Source organism: Chinchilla lanigera, unplaced genomic scaffold (assembly GCF_000276665.1).
Source record: "Chinchilla lanigera isolate Chin_1 unplaced genomic scaffold, ChiLan1.0 scaffold00023, whole genome shotgun sequence".
NCBI classification, from domain to species: Eukaryota; Metazoa; Chordata; class Mammalia; order Rodentia; family Chinchillidae; genus Chinchilla; species Chinchilla lanigera.
This window is the reverse complement of record NW_004955424.1, coordinates 20,879,631-20,895,600: the sequence shown is the minus strand read 5'-3', so window position 1 is coordinate 20,895,600 and position 15,970 is coordinate 20,879,631. Positions and strand designations below refer to the sequence as shown.

The 15,970-nt window shown below is 34.9% G+C and overlaps 1 protein-coding gene across 12 annotated transcripts in view; it reads right to left on the bottom strand.

The window, feature by feature from the left end:
* The window catches only part of Wdpcp (WD repeat containing planar cell polarity effector), a 391,210-nt gene that overhangs the window by 219,201 nt on the left and 156,039 nt on the right, over window positions 1–15,970 (bottom strand). For all 12 annotated transcript variants that reach the window (XM_013514679.1, XM_013514684.1, XM_005385718.2 and 9 more), the window contains one exon: window positions 7,043–7,106. In XM_013514679.1, the coding sequence (XP_013370133.1) occupies window positions 7,043–7,106 (64 nt within the window). The remainder of the gene's footprint in view (window positions 1–7,042; window positions 7,107–15,970) is intronic.

Genomic DNA, 15,970 nt, shown 5'->3' with positions numbered 1-15,970 from the left:
AAACATAACAGCTACACCTGCTTTTTTCTGGGTTCCTGTTGCATGCAGGATTGTTTTCCATCCTTTGACTTTTAGTCTATGGATTTCCTTTTAAATGAAATGTGTTTCCTTTATAGAGCATATCATTGGATTTTGATTCTTAATCCAGTCTGCCAGTCTGTTTCTTTTGACTGGTGAACTGAGGCCATTTACATTTATGGTTATAACCTATATGTATTGACTTATCATTGCCATGTTATTTACTTGCATTGGTTTCCAGCCTTTTTCTACCTGTTTAATTGCTTGCTGTTCTTGATGGCTCCTTTCTATTATTATTCTTGAACTTTCAGTCACATTTTTCTCTGTCTAGAATATCTTTTACTACTCTTTGCAATGATGGTTTGGCACTCACGGAGTTCTTCAGTTGTTCTTTGTTGTGGAAATATTTTATTTCTCCATTGACATTGAAGGATACTTTGGCAGGATACATCAGTCTTGGTTGGAAGGTATTTTGTCTCAGGACCTGTAATACTTCGCTCCAAGCTGTTCTCAATCGGATGGTTTGTGTTGAGAATTCTGCCATGATTCTGATGGGCTTTCCTTTATAGGTGATCTGTTTCTTTTCTCTAGCAGCTTTTAATATTCTGTTCTGTTGCTGGAGATCTGGGATCTTGACTATTATATTTCTGGGTGTAGTTTTATTTTGGTTAATGTTAGTTGGAGTTCTATATGCCTCATTTTTCTGTTTGTCAGGTTATGTTTCCATGCTTTGGAAATTTTCTGTTAGTATTTCTGCAAATATTCTTTTTATGTTGTTTGAGTTGCCTCCTGCTATTTCATTGACTCCTATCAGTTGTACATTATTTCTCTTTGCCTCATCTTGCAGCTTTTGAATTGATTTTTCCTGGTTCCTTCCTGATTTTAAGAGATCCTTTCTTTCACGATTGCTAGTTGCCATGCTGTCTTCAAAATCTGAAATTCTATCTTTGGCTTCATTCACGTGGTTTTGGCAGCTTTCAGTGGAAGCTTTGATTTCCTGGACATCTCTCTGAATCGCTTCATGCGTTGTAATTCATTTCTTTATTTCCCATTTAACATTTCTGTCCATTGCCTATGTTCATCTATTTTTTATATGTTTCTTCTTTAGATGTGCTGAGCCATTCTTTCATTATTATTGTCATTTCATTTTTTGCTTGAGATATTATTTCTAATGTGATCTCTTCTATGGCCTGATGGAGTTGTTTCTTCACTTCCATTGCAATCCTTTCAGCAATTTCAGGAGTGTGTTTACCAAGTTCTCCTATGTCGATGTCTCTTGGACTTGTTCTGAGAGGGGTGGAGTTCTGAGACTGCGTTTTAGTCCTTCGTCTTGTCATGTTTGATGTTGGTGGTAAAGCCCTCAGTCCCTTTCTTCCCTGTCGGCCCAGCAAAGGTCAGTAACCTCCCTAATTTTCCTGGTGGTTATACTTGCCCCTCAGTGGCCGCTAGGGTGTGCTGCTTAGTCTAGGTTCTTTAAGTCTCCCTAGTTCTCCCAGATCTCAAAAGCCAATCACAACATTGTCAGGTCACAGACAATCTGATCCAGTGTCTCCTATCAGCTCAGGGCACCAGTGTGAACCAGAAGTGGTCTGCACTGGTGGCGTGGTCACATACCACTTGGTCCTGTGACTCCAGGGAGTTCAGGGTGAAGGTAGAGCCCAGACATGGACTGCAGGGTCTGCAGTTCCTGGATTGCCTGATTCTTTGTCTACAGGCCTTTTACCACAAGCACAGGAGCCAGAGATGGTCTGCGCTGGCAGTGATCACAGACCACTTGTTTCCTTGCTCCTGCCCAGACCTGAACCCTGGAACCCAGATGTGAATCATGGCTTCACCAGTTTTGTGGACAACCTGCTCTGGGGCTTCATGTGTTGCTGGGCACATGCGGGGGTGCCCCTCACAAACCCCAGTGTTAGCATGTTTGTGGGTCCCTTGAGACAGTCTCCTTGAGACATGTTTGTGTGTCCTGGGCGCATGGAGGGTGGAGACAGAGACTGCAATGGCGGCAACCTTCTGGGATGCCTGCTGTGTTCCCAGGAAATAGATGGGGGCAATACCTGGTTCTCATGGCATTCAGCTACGAACCGTGGTGTGAGTGGATGGTGGGCCTCCTGATTCTGTGCCTGCTGGCCACTTCTGGTGCACACAGGACCCACACACGGGCTGTGCTGGTGGAGATCAGGAATCGCCTGCTTCCACGCTCCTGCCCAGATGTGAACCCTTGTAAAACTGTTTTCAGATAATGTGATCTGATACGTAAAACCACTAAAGAGCCCACAAGGGTAAAATGTTTTAAGTAGTAAATGTATTCCTGGCAAAATATCAGTGTCTTGGTTACTTTTCTCTCATTGCTGAGACAAAATACTCGACATCCAAAATTAAAGAAGGAAAGGTGTATTTACCTCAAAGATTGTGGAGGTTACAGTTTGTAATCAGCTGGCTCCAACTGAGGTGGCATGGCTGAGGGGCAACAGTTCAAGGCAGCAGAAGACAGCAAAAGGAATGTGAGCAAAAGGTGGGGGAGCAAGCCTCTTTTCCTCCCTTATACTGTATACTGGCTGTTCTCCCATTCCATCTCTCTGCCCTCCTCTTCCACTCCATGCGCTCAGCATGTTTACAAAGTAAGGACCATGGCCCCTTGCTGACCTAAACTTCTAAACTTCTCAAGCTGACACAATGTATCAACCATTAAAATGAGAAAACAAAATTAACACACAAAAATCAGTTGCGTTTCTATATACAGTGGTACCTTGATTCATGAGCTTAATTTGTTTTACCATTTTGGGGAAGATGGCCACATTTGTTTTGTGTGGAAGATGGCCGTGGTTGTGTTTTCCACCCAATATATTTGTGAACAGAAGCAAAATTTTGTCAAATGCTTTTGTTTGAGAACTGAATAGTTTAGGAACTGAAGCATGCACGAACAAAGGTATTACTGTAGTAACAATGAACAATCTGAGAGGAAATCATGAAAATTTCCATTTACAATAGCTCAAAAAGAATAAAATACTTAGGAATTAACTTTCTTATGAAAGTGAAAGACATGATGAAATATTAGTGAAGGAAATTAAAGAAGACACATATAAACTGAAATACAGCCCATGTTCACAGACTAGAAGTTTTAATACTGTTAAGACGTGAATACTATACAAAGTGATTAACAGTTTCAATGCAATACTATCAAGATCTCAATGACTTTGTTATAGAAACAGAAAAATTTGTCCTTAAATTATATGATCCCAAGGGGTTCCAGATAGCTAAAACTGCCTTGAAATACCAGAACAGTGCTGGAAAACTCACACTAATTTGTAATTTCAAAAATTACTACAAATGTATTATAAACAAAACAGTATGATAATAGCCAAAAGAAAGATATATGGATCAACGAAATAAAATAAAAAGTCCACAGGTAAAGTTCTCCCATACATGATTTTGACAAGATCACAGGATTTTTGACAAGAGTCCCAAGAAAAGCTTACCAATATAGACTCCCACTAACTGCTTTACATCACTTGTTTTTAGGTATTTTAGTATAAGGTATCATTTCACTAACAGTGCGATCAAACACTTTTTTGTATATTTATTGGTAATTTGTATTTTTTATTTTGTGAATTGCCTGAGTGTTGCTTTCATTAGTTTTTATTTGGGGTACTTTATTTCTTTGTTTTTAAAATTAAGTTTACTGGTACATTTTAGGTATACACACTGATGATATTCATTGTTGGGGATTTGTACCTGTACATGATATAACTTGATTCTTTTTTTCCCCTATTCCCATACCCTCCCTTTTTGAAAATAAGGCGGGGAAGAGAGACTGAAGGTAATTTATTTCTTAATGATTATGAATTTTGTATATTAGATATATCAATCCTTTGTATAGCTTATGATGCAAATGGCAAGCCTGTTGGACTAACATTTATCAAAACTTTTCTCCAGTGATTTGAATGCTACCTTTACTGTATAATTAATTCATATATATGTATATGATTTCTAGGTGACATATCATAGTGGTTAAGACTACAGATTCTAAAATCAGGCTTCCCTGATTCAATTCCAAGCTCTCAATAACTAAATTTTAAAACATCAAAATCTCAATAGTTATTTAAAGTCCAGCATTATTGATCTGATAAAATATGTATTATATAAAATAAAGTACTATATGAACATTTGAAAAAATTATGATATATATACTGGAAACTCTAGTTACTAAGTCATTATAATATGCCAAGGTATTTCATGTCGTTTAACCTGTTTGATTAAAAAAATTCAGTGACTTATGCATCCTTGTTACCAATTCATAGGTGATAAAGAGACAAACGGAGTTGGACAAATTATACAAAAATCAAACAACTAATAACTGAAGACACATGGAATTGAATCAATATGTCTTGGATACTTAAAAAGAAAAAAAGAGGGCACTGCACCTGCAGAAACTGGCATGGGTGATCATGCCGTAAACAGGGAGTCAGCAAACAACGGCCCAACATAGTTTGACTAAATTTAAGACTTTTTGTTTCCTTTAAATCATTGAAAAAAACCATCACAAGAGTTGTATGATGTGACAATGGGAAATTTTTATACTCAAATTTCAGAATGTGGAAATGGAATTTCATTGCAACACAGCCAAACTTATTTGTGTATGTTTTCCTGATGGCTGCTCTTGCTTCATACTGGCAATGCTGAGTAGCTGCAATAGAAGATGTATGCTTTGTAAAGTCTAAAATTGTTACTTAGTGCTATACAGAAAAAGTTTGAAGAACTCTGGTCAAAACTATGATATTATTCCTCTATTTAAAACATTTGATCAGCTTCCCATAGCCTTTAAGTTAAATTCTAACTCCTTTATGTGGCACATAAAGCTCCTCTCATCGCAGTTCTGCTTTCCAGCCATATCAACTTTCTTATCATGTAGTTTGTCTTGTATCTCTTTACCACTGATAGATGCTAAAGCAAAAAGTACCATTTTCAAATTAACTGATGTTTTTGTGATCCCTTTGGTGTTACTTTTAGTCTTTGAGAAAGAGATATCTTTAATGTAGAAAAAAACTTGTAATTAAACATAATCTTATTTATTTTATATCATTTTATGTCTAAGAAAAAGATTTCTCAGTGTATAGGCTATAAACTTCTGGCTAGATGGAATTAAATAGTACGAATCAATTAGAAAGCACAATAAATTCTTATAGATGGAGCCTCAAATGTATGTAGTAGGTTCACAAACTCTGAATTTCCTTAAAGCAGACTTTCAGCTATGAGCAAAGTTTAATGTGATGAATGAAGACAGTATTCTGAATAAAATGACTCCACTTTTGTAAACAAAAAGGAAATTAAAACCATTCTTTCCTTTTCTTATTTTAGGTTTTTATTTTTATATGTAAAAATCTTTCTGTGTTACTTAGCCTACCATAGAAAGTCAATTCAGAATAAGATTTGAACTAATGTGGAGACTTTACAATGGCAGTGCACTAAACTGAGACTAAGTACTAAAACAGATGTGATTTGAAATAAAGTTTGGAAGATGGCTTTGATGACTATGTTTGTTAATACGTAAAGCAGAATTACAGAGCAATATGTAATACGATATAAAACTCAACTTCTTATCTTGTCTAGAAAAAAGACTAGGACTGTACAGAAAAAATAAAAAATAGCAAGAAAATTTATGTTTTTAGAGTAAGCAAGAAGCAGAGGCGAGAAAGTACAGATAGCAGGGAAATTTAATGGGATCAGAAAATCTAAAAAGTGTTCTTATTAAATTTTTGACATTGTGATATCTGCATATATAGATTTTTGATGAAAATGAAACTCTGAAATATACTATGTGTGCTTGATTAGACACAGCAAAATATACATGACAAACAATAAAATGTTCATACTTTTGAAAGTAATTAGAAATAGTTTTTCATGATCAATGAAAGTAGAACTCAATTGAATGATATAAACTTAGAATTTAAATCTCAAACACAATAAAAAAAAAAATGACCCAATGTGATGGAAATGTGCTAGTATCCAAAACATGAAAGCTTACTTTAAATTACAAAATGTCTTCTTGCTGTGAAAAGATTCAGGTAAAAGGGCCTTACAGCAGTTCTTGCTTTCAAGAAGATTCTGTTCTACTGTTTCTTTGACGACAAACCACAAGGGAACACAATATGCTGGAAAACCAGGAATGGATCTTGCCTTTGCTCATCTGACCTTCCTGTGCTATAAGATCTGAAAACAAGAACCTGATGGATGCAGGCACCTCGATCTAGAAGAAACTTGTCAACTTTACTATTCCATAGCTAATAAATGGAAGAACTAGAGTATTTGTGAATTTTATAACCTCTTAAATTCCCATTGATCTATGGTTATTTTAAAAATACATATGATCACTCTAGGAGGTGGGAGCTAGAGAACCACAAGTTCAGGCCCAGCCTGGGAAAATTAGTGACTTAATGAGACCCTGTTTCAAAATTAAAAATAAAATGTACATGTAGGGAGGAGCTGGAATGCAACTTAGTGCAAAGGCCCTATGCTTAATCTCCAGTATCATAAAAATAATAAATATTAAAAATACATGTAAGAACATTCATAATTTGTTACTTCTCACTCAAAACTAAGCAACAAACAGCATATGCAGGGCTTATGGGACATGTTTGTTCTATTGTTTGGCTTCTGCAATTTACTTTTTCAGAGAATGGATTAGAAAGACACTTAAGCTTATTAGATAGAAAGGTGTCATTCCCTCACATCAAGGTGTCATTCTCCTCACATGAGGAGAAAAGTTCACAAATTATAAATTCTTAGAAAACACAAAAGATCCTTTGGGCCCAGCAAGGAAAATGTCAACAAGTCAAAAGATACTAGATGACCACTGACCAGTTTCAGGAAAAAGCTGCAAAGCTGCAAGCCAAGGGGGAATAATGCTTTCCTGCCATGCGTCTAAGTCTACAAATGACACTAATCCCTTTTAATTGTCATAAAAGCTAACAACTTCCTCAGCCTTAGAACTGAAGGCACAAAGTCATCTCTGGGAATGACTCACCATAAACAGGTCTCGAGCACCAATGTCAACAGCTAGGAGAAATGCCTTTTCAAATCTCTGGTACCTATAAGGAAGAAAAGACATGTGTGTTATATGAAAGAAGAGAGCTATTTGTTTAATGTATTTATTTGCTATTGTTCTCATTCTTTTGATGGAAGAAATATTTTTAAACAGAAGGGACTTGGTCTGCTAGAATCATCCGTACGTGAAATGTTACTCAATTTAGGAAGAGCAACAGCATAAAGCCTATGGAGGTCATAAGTATAATTTCCAAGGATAAGCATAACCTCAAGCAGATACTGTTTACAAAATATGTTTTTCATAATTTTCACTTTACTGTGTTTCATAAGAGAAAATTATGGGGATATACAGAATATAGGATAAGAGCATGTAGTAATTACATCACTATACTTTTGTGTTTATAAGGTATAAGATGAAAACTCAAATATTACATTATTAAAAGAACCTCCCATTTGTGAATTTAAAAAATTCTAGGCAATAAATGATTTTAACATTTAAAAAAATCACCTTTCTAGTGTTTCTCATAATATTTCCCCCTGAAATATAATTTTGCAAATTTCTTTGTTAAAGCTTAATTTTAGGCTGAGATGTATTAGAACAACATGCAGTTTAAAGGAATTACCTCTACACAAAGCTTAAGATCTTGAGAGAAAAGCATGTCATAAACATATACTTAGCACAGGTTTTTGGAATGAAAGCTTGTCTTTATTTTGTTTGGGTGCTAAAATTTATATAGATATAAATGTCAGCTTTTTCTGATTCAGCAACAAGCGGTTATTCTCTGTTCCTTAATTTATATTATAAAACTTGATGGTAGAAAAACTAATGAATCTGAAGTAAAAAATAGCAAGTTTTGAATATTATTAACAGATTACTATATTCTATTAGTGAAATAAACAAAATAATTAAAAATCAAATAAACAAGGCTTACTAATATTGTATATGAGCTGTGAGATACAGAACTTGAAACACTTGGGGAATTTCCAACAGTTTGGTAATTGCTACCCCTATTTCCTCCTTGCCCTTGTTATTAATTAATTAATTAATTAATTATGGGGATTGGTGCAGAGACCTAAGCTTGCTAGGCAAAAGCCCTATCACTAAGTTACATCCCCACCCACCTACCCATTTTTACTAGCACTATATTTGCCTGAATCCTCTTAGCTATAGAAGTTCAGGAGGTAATAATGCTTATTTTTGTGGAGAAAGTGTCTTGTGACTGGAAGCTTAGTGCATTACTATATATTCAATGAAGATGGAATGTATTGAGGAAGAAGTCAGGGAATCAGTAAGTTATACTAGTAGATCATCCATTTACTGCTGTTTTTTTTTTTCTTTTGGTCTTTTTGAGACAAGGTTTCAGTGTGCAGTTCAGGCCAGCCTTGAACTCACTTTGTAGCCCAGGCTAGCCTTGAACTCACAGCAGTCCTCCTGCCTCAGCCTCCGGAGTGCTGGGATTACAGGTGTGCGCCACCATGCCTGGACCCTGTTTTTTTTATTTATTTATTTTTTTGCTTAACTTTTTTTTGGTACCAGGAATCGAACTCAGGACCTTGCACTTGCCAGGTAGGCACTGTGCCACTGAGCTATATCCCTGGCCCCACTTACTGCCGTTTTACATTGGCCTACTTTCCTCTTTTCTGGCAACAGTAAGCATCCATCTTTAATTATTAAAATTAAAGATCTCATCTTATGTACCCTTTGGTCACACCTAGTCCTATAAACCATCTTTTGGTCATATGTAATTACTCCTTGAAGCCCTCTTCTTCCTGTTTTCCTTTATTCTTTTTTTCCCTATTTCCTAGGAGATATGTATCTATATCTACAACTATATCTATATCTACATTTTTTAGACAGGATTTTGCTATGTACTTCAGATTGGCCTTGAACTCACTATGTAGCCCAAGTTGGCCCTGAATTAATAGTAACCTTCCTGCTTCCGTCTCCTGAGTGCTGAGATTATAGGCATGTGCCACCATGCTTGGCTAGACTGTATCTTCTTAATCTCCTTTTCTAGTTCACTTTTCTTTACATCCCCTTGAACTTGGTGTTCTATAGTCCTTTATATATGTCTATTATCTCCAATCTTTTCAATAACCTTAAACTATCATAGCATTGGTAATCAATTATATAAGCCAACCACAAATCTATACTTCTGGATCTAATTCTCCCTTGAGCACAAAACTATTTCCAGGCACCTCAAACTTAACCTCATATGCTCACTGAACATCACTTTGGCAACTATACACAGGACAAATTAAAATTGGAAAGGATGAAATTTAGGGAGATAATAAAGGATGTGCTCATCATCCAAGGGGAAAAATAGTGTTATGATAAAATGAAGAAACCGGAAGTGACATTTGGCAGGATGGTGAACCTCAAATACCAAAAAGAACTCCCATAGATTATTTAGAAAATATGCTTTAAAATATATCATAAGAATTTTTAAAAGTAAGGAAATACTCAAGAGCACCTCAGTCAAAAATACAAAAATAAAAACCTTCAAATAAATTTGCTTGATAGAAACCAGAGTAAGGATTCCTATTAGACAGCAAATAATAGTCTTCATTTGTACATATATATATATATTTTTTTTTTCTCATGTAAAAGAAAGTTTTGTGCTTCATTTTATTAGTATACATTTGCAGTTTATGTTTACTTTCATTTTAGAAAGTAGGGACATGTACTTCACACATCTTTTTCAATCCTCTTCCCATTCCCTCTCTCATTCCTCTATCTTTCATTTTATCAAAAAAAATCAAAATTTCATAATAAAAAAATGAATAATGATAGTTATTACACTGTGTATAGTTATCTTTAAAGTAGATACTGAGTATAAGACATAAACCAAAATGATTCTTATAAATAAGGAACAGATAATAACACAAATCTTTCTTTTTAACAAACTAAGATAAATGAAAGTTTTGTACTATTATCTATTTGTTTCTTCTTTGTAAGAGAATCTTTTGTAACTACTTGAGTAACTACTTTGAAGATAATGATACCTAGTGTATTAACTATTGTTACACTTTCATTTTTGTCTTTAAGTTTTATTTTTTGATAAAAAAGTATTAAAAGAAAAAGAAAAAAAAAAAGACAAGACATGACGGTGCATCACCCTTAAAAGAGTATGGCTTGAACAAATCTCAAGGAATAGTTTTTTTTTGAATAACAAGAAAAAATTTGGTAAATATATAAAAAAAACTCAACATATTTAGGTTGGAAAATAGTGATTAGTATGTATACTCGAGGGAGTTAAAGTACTAAGGTCCTTGTTTTTTGTAATGTTGAAAAAAAAATTTTTTTTTTTTTGGTTTTTCTCCGGTACCGGGAACCAAACTCACGACCTTGCGCTTGCCAGGCAGGCGCTTTGCTGCTGAGCTTAATCCCCAGCCCCATAATGTTGAAAATTTTAATGTTCCAAGTTGGAACCCACACAAAGTGAAATTTCAATGGTGGTAATGAAAACAGTACATAAACTGGTAAAACGGCACAGGTAGAATGGGTCTGATTTTTTTTTTTTTTGAGACTAAGTCTCACCATGCAGTTTAGGCTGGTCTTGAATTCATCATGTGGCCAGGCTGGCCTCAAACTCATCACACTCGTGTCTCAGCCTCTTGAGAGCTGGGATTACAGGCATTAACCACACCTGGTTATTGAATGTGGTTGAGTGAGGGAAGAGAATGAGGAAAAAATTTCAGTAATATGTAAAAAAAAAAATCAAGAAAAGAAAGGAATCACAGGAAAATAGAATAATTCAAATAGGAGGAACAGCTCAATATAAAAAATCATGTAAGTAGACTAAACACTCCAATTGAAAGGCAGATTATTAGAGTGGTAAGTAGAATATAGGTATTTATTATTTAGGATATAGAGATGTAGATAAGCAATACATCCACTTAGGAATTAAAAAGTTGTTAGTCAAAGAAGGAATCCTAATAGAAATTTTTAAATACTTAAAACTAAATGCCAATATTTTAGAGAAAATTTGAACAAATAAGGAATCAGAAGGGAATTATAAGCCTTAACAGTTACATTACATAAAAAAGGTTGAAAATTGAGACATATAAGAATAAAAGAAAAATTGAGCTAGAGCTTGTCATGTGGCTGCTAGGCATGATAATACTTGGAGCCAGAGGGACAGTCTTTTCTCATAGGGCTCCTCTGATATCTCAAGTATTGGCCTCTCCCACTCCCAATGGTGGCAGGAAGTACTAGTATCCTAAGACCCTCATCCCCCAAATTAGACGATGACTCAACAGATATAAAAAATTTATTCACTGAAATCATAGAAGAAAAGTCTCCAAATGTAGAGAGAGAACTCAATATTTAAAGTACTAGTGGTATATAGAATATCAGATAGCTGTAACCATGAAAACATCTCTTCACAACAGATAATCAAAATACCAGAATTTCAATGAAATGAGAGAATACTAAAAGTGGTTAATAGAAAAACAGCAAATAATCTATAAAGGCAAGTCTATCAATATAACAGCAGATTTCTCAACACAAAGCTTAAATTTCAGGAGAGCTTGGAGTCAAGCTTTTTAAACTATGCAGGTAAATAAACTGACAATCCAGACTTTTTGTTTGTTTTCTTGTTTTTTAGAGACAGGTCTTGCTATGTACCTCAGGGTGGCCCCAAACTCACTGTGTAGGCCAGGCTGGCCTCAAACTCAATCCTCCTGCATCAGCCTCCCAGGTGGTAGGATAAAAGTCATGTGCTGTCATTGCCAGTGAATACTGACTTCTATATCTTACAAAGTTATCCTTCAAATTGATGGAGAAATACTTTCCATGATAAAGAAACCCTAAAGAAATGTGTGACCACTAAACCAGCATCTCAGAAAACACTTAACAGAATACTACACAGAAAAGGAGAGTCCAATAGCACCAAATAGCCCAAAGGAAACTATACATCTAGCTGGGAGAATAGTTCAAAGTGAAAAAAGAATAAATGACTCAGCACTTAAAAAATAATGCAACTACATGATTCAGTAAATACCTTACAATAATAATTCACTGTCAAAGGTCTTAAGTTCCTGTTATGGTTTGTGTCTGGATAGCTCCCCAAAGCCTCCTGGTCATGGGGGGCAGGCTTTTTGGAGTTGGCAGAATCTAGAGTTTGTGATTGGTTCACTGTTTAGTGCTGGGATTGGGGGTGTGAGTGCTACACCTGCCCTAGGGCGGGTAACCTGCATACAATATAAGGGAGGAAAAGAAGCTTACTCCTCTCCTTTGTTCTTGTGGCTTTTGGTATCTCCTGCTGCTATGAATGGCTGCCCCTCTGCCATCCTACCTTGCCTTGGAACCAGCTGCTTATGGACTGAAACCTCTACAAACTGTGAGCTAAATAAACCTTTCCTTCCTTAATTTGGGGTGTTGGGCAGTTTCAGCAATAAGAGAAAAGTAACTAAGTCCCTAATTACAAGACATGGACTAGAATATTGGATCAATAAACAAAATACAACCATATATTATATACAGGAGACACACCTTATACAAAAGAAAGCACAAAGACTGAAAAATAAATAAGTGGAAAAGGATACTCCATGCAATAAATGGCCAAAAAGAAATAGGAATAGCTACCCAATTCTCAAACACAGCAGACATGAAGCCAAAACTGATCAGAAGAGACAAAGATGGCCACTATGTATTGGTAAAAAGAATAAATGAACAGGAAGAGATAACAATTGTAAATATATACACACTAAATGTTGGCATACCAAACTCCATAAAACAAAACCTAAAAAGACTAATAGACAGTCACAGCAGGGGGCTTTCAACACTGTACTGTCACAAATAAGTCAACTAGATTAAAAAAAGTCAATAAAGGAATTTCAGACTTAATCCACACTTTTGAAAAACTGGACTTTACAGCTACTGACAAAGTGTTTCATCCAAAAAAGAACAGACTTTTTCAGCAGCACATGGAACCATTCCAGAATAGACCATAAGGCATGCTTAAATGAATGTAAAATAACTGAAATAATCTGTACACTATTGGATTATAGCAGAATAAAACTAGAAATCAATAGCAATGAAAGTGTATAAACTATGCAAACACATGAACATTCAATACTAAACATTAAGTAATTAATGGATCATGGGAAAAATCAGGGAAGAAGTTAAAAAGTTCTTAGAGTAAAAGGATAATGGAAACAATGTAACAAAACCAAGAAAGCACACTGAAAGGGACACAATGAAAGCAGTTCTAAGGGGAAATTTTATGGCTGTGAATGCACATATTAAAATAAAAGCCCAATCTCAAATAAATAAGCTGAGGCTGCTTCTGAAGGTTCTAGAAAAACAGAAACAATCCAAATCTAAAACTAACAGGAAGGAAAAAAAGTATAAAGATCAGAGCAGAAATTAATGAAACTGAGAAGAAAAATAAAAACCTTTATCAATGTAATTAGATATGAAAAAAATTACCAGGGACCCACCAAAATCCACAGGATTAATACAAAACTACTTAAAAACTTATATTGCAATAAATTAGAGATATGTTCCTAGACATGAATCAATTACTAAAGCTTAAACAAAAAGATATAAAAGAAACACACAAATAATGGGCAATGAAATAAAGGCACTCATAAAAATCATACCAACAAAAAAGCCTACAAACTGATGGATTCACCACAGAATTCTACCAGAACTTCAGGGGAGATTCAATGCCAATGCATCTCAAAGTGTTCCATGAAATTGAGAGGGAAGGAATTCTGCCAAACTCATTTCTGGAAGAAAGCATTAACCTTGTATCAAAACCACAGGATGACAAAAAAAGAAAAAAAAATGATAGGCCTATCTCTTTAATGCATATAGATATAAAAATCCTCAACAAGATACTAACAGAATGCAACAAACCATTAAAGGAATCATACATCATGGGATACAGGAATGGTTCTGATAGGGCAGGAGAGACTCCATTTTCTGTTTTTAACTCCATATTTAGAGAAGTCACTTAAAGTTCACTTACACGGTAGTTCACCCCAGTCACCTTGGTTAGTTATGAACTCAGAGAAAAGTCATAAAATGGGAACAGAACAAATGAACAGGACAAATTGAGAAGTGGGCTGAAAGTTATACTGCAATGGTCATTTGGAATTTGTTGTCTGACCTGCTGGGAGAAGTAAACTTTGTGATAATTGTGTGACATTCTTGTAAGATTCCCAAAAATGAGGTAATGGTTACTATAGAAACCTAAAATTTACTTAAACTGAATATGAGACCCAGATTGGCGTGGACATCTTCTCTGGCTCCTGGTCAGAGACTGTCAGCCAGTCAGCTCAAATAAAGCTTTGTTCATTCATGCCTTTTCAGTTTTCTTGTGAGTGCCTTTCTCGATGAACTTGCTTGCCATATCAGTTCAACAGAAACAAATCAATATATGTAATACATCACATTAACAGAAGAAAGTATATCTCAGTTGCATTATTTGGCAGCTGTTGGACCATTTTTAAAGTTCTTGTTGTTTTTAAGTTATCTCTGAATAATTGGTCTCTGGCAGTATCCCTATCTTCTAGTTCTGAAACTGTCCTTACGTTGGTTGTTTCTGCTGGTCATACTTTCAATAGAATTTTCTATGTCTTGGATTTCTGTGTAGAATATTTTCATGGACTCTAATTCTTTGCTAAACTCATCATTCATGTTTGCTTTCATTCTGTTTATTAGCTCAGCTAGCTTTTTATTAGTGTCTTCTGTAAGCTGCCTGATTGTTTTATTACATTCAGCAGCTGATTAATTATATTATCTGTGAGCCTGCTAAGCACCTTATTGATGTTTTTAATCTTGACTGTTACCTTTTCAAATAATTTGTGTGGCTTTTGCTTTTCTCCTCCACAATGCCCTATGGATTGTCTTTTATTTGGTGTACAACCCTTAAATCCATATTTTCTTAATGAGTTTTTTCTTTTGTCAATACATTTTTCTTTACCTCATAATGATTTTTACTTATCAAAAGTTTGTTTGACTTTTGGGTAGCCAGGACAGGTCTTGTTATGGACTATTATTTACATATATTGTACAGTAATACCTCAATTTGTGAATGCTTCTGTTCACAAAGTATTTGGTTCATGAATAGAAGCATTGGGGAAAATTTTGTTTCTGTCCCCAAACTCTCCATCAGGTGAGGAACATCATGGTGGCCATATTCTTCACATGAACACAAACATGGCCATCTTCCCCAGAATCATGGAACTAATTAAGTTCATAAACCAAGGTCCCACTGTATTTTTCTATCACTTTCAACATATTTGTATTTTTTTATCTAAAGTAGGCCTCTTCTAGACAATAAATAGTTGGAGCATGCTTTTAAAGTCCATTGCTTCAATCTCTCTTAGGTAATAAAGTTAATTTGTTTATATTTAAAGTTATTACTGATAAGGAAATACGTGTTTGCCATTTGCTACTTGTTTTGAACACCTTCTTTTGTTGCACAATTCCTTCAATACTTCTTTGTGTATAATTCATTTTCTCTTAGTGTTACATTTTAATATTCTTTATTTCCTTTCTCTATATACTTTTTAGTTACTTTCTTAATAGCTACTCTAAGGATTATAATTAGTATCCTAAATTTATAATGATCTAGTTGTATTCAGCACCAATTTAGCTTCACTGGCACACAAAACTTTGCTTCTCTACAGTCCCCTCATCCTTTTGTTATTGACACAAATTATATATTGTATCCCCTTAACAAGAATTTATACAGCAGTTTCATGGATTTACTTTTAAAATTATATGAGGAAAAGAGGAGTTACAGGCAAGAACACAATAATATTGACTTTTAAATTTATGTATGGAATTACTTTTACCCATATTGTTTTTATTACACAGTTTTATGTTACTGTCTAATGTTCATTTCACCCTAAAGGATCAGTTTTTGTTTTTGTTTTATTTCCTTTTAAT